Below are 4,331 nucleotides of genomic sequence, written 5' to 3'. Positions count from 1 at the left end.
AAGCCGCGCATACCCAACTCGACATGAAGGCAGACGAGCCCTTCGGAGGCACCCCTTTACAGCAGAGAGGCAAGCACCGGTCCACATCGCACCAAGCCATGACACTGAGCCCTCCTCATCAGCAATTTCTCGCGCACGGACCACTGCACTAACGACACTTACACTTTCCCAGGCTACACTCACACACGTTCAGTACGATACAGTGTCCCTACATATACCCGCTGGTCATGCATGTATCCGAGACAATGGATCCCTTGTACCTATGCGTTGCGGGCATCTGCCCGCTCTAGGGGCGGGGGAGTTCTGACGAACGGCGGGGATACCGCCGGGCGTACTCCTGACCGCAGCAAGAGGCGGGTCCCAGGGACGCAATCGTACCCATTGGGCGGCAGGTTTGCAACCCGTACCCTAGCCTTCACTGGCCAAGGGTGGACAGGCGGCCACAACGCATAGGTGCTGCGCCCTGCTACTCACCATTCCACCACTAGTGTACCCTTGCACCCCTCCTTCCGGTCATCGCCTAGCACTTCCCCTTGCCCCGTTCGCCACCGCTACTTTCCCACCACACCCCCCTAGTTAGCTCGAGCCTTGTGCTCACCATGTACAGCCGAACACCCACTTCTTACTCACGTCGATAGTATTTGTAGTTTAAGGCCTACCATGAGGCGCGGCCTCGCAGGGCAATAAACGGGATCTAGAAAGAAAGAAAGAAAGAATGTACGCTTTCCAACGTTTGGAGGGTGGTTGACCATCGAAATGATTGAGCGCCTGCGGGAATGCGCATGAGTATAAAGTTTAAACCGTAGTGATTGCACGGGTTTGAACATGCAGGTGTAAACAGGTAACCGGTCTTCAAACTCGGGTAGCGGCTTCTAAGTGCTCATCCGGAATATTCTACGAACCATAGAACGATGCAAGACGTTCTTGTGGCCTAATGCTACACACTTTTCCCCATAAAGCTACGAGTGTCCGCCTGATCAACGATTCAGTGGAATAGGAGAGGCACGACTCACGAGGTAAGCGGCCATTCATCAATATATGGCTTTTCTGAACGAAAGCCTTTGAAAAATTGGGCCGTTCGGCGGGGGGTCGTCTCCTGCCTCCCGCTTCGTCGCCTGTTCTATGGTCGGGAACATGGGAATGCCTGCCGTGTGTATAGGAGGCGAGGGCTAGTAGCACCGCTTCGACGCTATTTGCCTATGCAAATCCATGAGGCGCCCGCAAGGACGACATCCATCGGACCTCCGGAGGCTCTCGATGGAATTCCTCCAAAGTGATTCATATTCGTTCTATTAGAGTGACGAAGCACCTATGCTTGACTTCAGAGGGAGAATGAGGAGACTGGTGATGTCGGTAATCCAAATACAAGGAGGGCGCGATCAGCTCAGGCTGACGTGCGCCAGATCTGCCACCAGGCCCACCACGCGTCGCGACACGTCGAAGCTTGATCAGGAAGCACCTCCATCTCGCATCTTTGCCCTGCTTCACCTCCGCTCTATAGCGTGGAGCCTCGCTGTGCTATATGCAAGCCGATATAATTGTGCTCTTGTATAGCAATACACAAGAAGATGTGGTCGACCAGGCAAGGCTCTCACCCAAGAGAAGCTCGACAAGGAGGCAAAGGCCACTGCGTGGGTACAGCAACAACTCGACAAATCTCGGAAGGCGAACAGGGAGCTTGAGGAAGGTTGTGCACGCACAGAGCGTAGAAAGGCGGAGACTGCGAGTGAGAGTGGTCAGGGGGAGAAGACAGGCCAGGTGACTAGGAAGCACATAGCCTTCCGTGTCCTCGTTTCATCCCCCTCTGCATGCTGCTCCACTCACCATCACTGCAGACTACTGCACACCTACCGTGGCCATTGAGGTCCCCACGCTGTTGTGCAGGAGCTGTTTCGAACACATGATGGCTCGCCGCTCGACTTTCCCGCTTGGTGGCTGAGCATTTTGCACGTGTCTTCCTGTCTCCCAACGCGTTCAAGAAGGTCAGTTCGTCACGTCGGCACTCGACATAGGACGTACTTGTCTAAGCGGACGTGCTCCTAGAACCCCGCGTTGAACGTCCATCATCCACCAGAAATCTTCCGCGATCTCATCCTCCCTCGCCCTCAGTCTCTTTCTCTTCGGTACTCCGTCGCAAGCCACCAAGATCTCCTTCACACAGCGCAAGCGGCCGCATCATTCCCTCCAGAAGCGTTCTGACAAGACTTCCTTTCACCCACCGGTCACTTGTTGCTGCCGCTTCGTCAACCTCTTCCGGCGACGGAGACGATGTTGACCTGAGGTATGATTTATTGTCCCTGTACACCAAGAATCTTAATTGCGCCTTCTGCGACAGCTCGTTTCATGATCTGTTGTATGTTTCACTTGATATCTATCGCCATCCCTCTTTCGAGTACTCCCTCATCGTCCCTGCGCAAGACCTCTCACGACGTCCCCGTAATACGGCATTGGCTCAGCCTACGGCCACGTTTCTTACACTACCGTTCGATTCGCTGGGTGAGCGAGCGTGGGCATACTCGCAGACGCACCGCCGTCCTGACTATACTCGGTCCAGCGTTACCGTGTCCAAGCAAGCCTTTATTGATGCATTTGAAGCTAGCAACGCCATCCTTTTGTACGGTGTCGATGGCACCGTCGGGTTGGGTCTGAGCAAGCTCTCAAGCGTTGACAGTGTGCTCATGAATGCTGGCCAGTCAGATGGCCAGGTCCTCCTCTACAACTTCTTCGCAGACAACCCCAAGGAGCCCAACTTCATCGCCTTCGCGCTCCAGAGGACGACGGAGCCTGGCGGGGATGTGGAGGGCTCCTCACAATAGGTGCGATCCGTGAGATATTTGTTTCCATCGGGCTCTAACGTACTGCTCATGAGGCGAGTATGATGATTACAAGGACGTCGCGAAGATCTCCACCTTCCCCGCATCCACTTGCTGGACAGTCCTACTCGAAGCCATGGTCCTGGCTAACAACAACGCCGTGGTCCCTCTCACCACCAGTGTGGTCTGCGCTCCGTTAAGCAAGGCGGTCGTAATGCTCGACAGTGGCACGTCACACACGTCAGTTGAGATCCCCTGCTTTTTTGCATGAGCGCTAACCCCGCGTCGTCTCGCTTAGGGACATCCGGGCACGCGACCTCTCCTTGGACGAGACTGACGATATTGTGAGTGATTGGGTGGTTGTCTTACTGTCTGAGTTCAGAACTTGGCTGTGCTCGTGTGCAGTAGATTGCAAAGTGTAACGCGCTCGTCGTCGCGAAGATCGCGCGGATGGACTCAAATTCCGTCGCTTAGTACGTCAGTTGCTACACTCTGCTACTTCCTAGTGTTCATCCTGTTTTTCAGGGGGAACCTCATGTGTGATTCTAGCCACCTCATTGTGAAGAGGCGAATCACATGGATCCCCGGCAAGCTGGTCGCGTATGCACCTGTGGTCCACCTGACGGTAGATATAGCCCTCCTTGAATGTGTCGACGTGGGTTGCTTTCTTGCGCATTTTCATGGTGTTCTCGGCTGAATTATTGATGACTTTTAGAGCGTGAACTTTGATGCAAACACATTCGCGACCCTTCCACCTCAAGTCGTCACGTCCCTAGTCCGGCTCACCGCTGAGGCGGACTCGCTGGAGGCCAAGCCAAGAATCAACGACAGTTTGAACACGGTCATTAAGCGTGCGGAATCTGGTCTATGTATGACCAGCCTCTATCCTTCGAGCAGTTACTGAATTGGTTGTTGCAGATAGTCCCTCTAGTTAGGATGGTCGCAGAGCCAATACCTCGGCTTTGTAGGTTCTTTACCATGGGGTGGATGGTCACTGTTATGTATGGACTGCCATGGAGGAAGACTGGTTGTTCAAGGCTTGTTTGTTGGGCAGGGTCCAGAAGCTCGTCGAGTGTCACGGACGTTGGACAGACGCCCCTTTTTGCCGCCCATTCCCCTCCCTTTGACGCCCACCTTCCATTCGCGGACCATCTCCTTTTCTAGCCCATCCCAATTTGGACACTGTAGATACGTTCCCACGGCCGCATGCTACGTTCCCGTGATCGCCATGCCCTTGCCTTTTCTTTCTCGCCCTTTGTTCTCTCTTTGTCATCTTCACTGCCTCGCTCTCGCGCCTTGTCCTTGGTTGCTAAGCAGCCCCTCTAGTATATAAGAACCCCCTTAGGCGCTCCCTAGTCCCCATCTCGACCTCTTGGTCATTGGGACTAGGTGAGTGACCATAGCGTTGTACTTCCCTTCGAGTGCTAATGTATAACTTGGTCATTGGGACTAGTCTGTCGCTGTCTGCGTGAAGACTAGCTTTCGTAGGTCTCGTGCCTTCGTGCCGACCTCCGCTCT

At 54.3% G+C, this 4,331-nt stretch overlaps 1 protein-coding gene across 1 annotated transcript; it reads left to right on the top strand.

Moving 5' to 3' along the window:
* Positions 1–2,678: 2,678 nt before the first annotated feature.
* Positions 2,679–3,717, top strand: DICSQDRAFT_170687 (uncharacterized protein; the record flags this gene model as incomplete). The annotated part of the gene is made up of 6 exons (XM_007366302.1): positions 2,679–2,795; positions 2,890–3,053; positions 3,112–3,157; positions 3,222–3,286; positions 3,363–3,468; positions 3,529–3,717. 6 exons carry the CDS (start codon positions 2,679–2,681, stop codon positions 3,715–3,717), a joined length of 687 nt encoding a protein of 228 aa, XP_007366364.1.
* Positions 3,718–4,331: the final 614 nt, after the last annotated feature.

Source organism: Dichomitus squalens (genome assembly GCF_000275845.1).
Source record: "Dichomitus squalens LYAD-421 SS1 unplaced genomic scaffold DICSQscaffold_17, whole genome shotgun sequence".
NCBI classification, from domain to species: Eukaryota; Fungi; Basidiomycota; class Agaricomycetes; order Polyporales; family Polyporaceae; genus Dichomitus; species Dichomitus squalens.
This window is presented reverse-complemented; position numbering and strand designations above follow the sequence as displayed.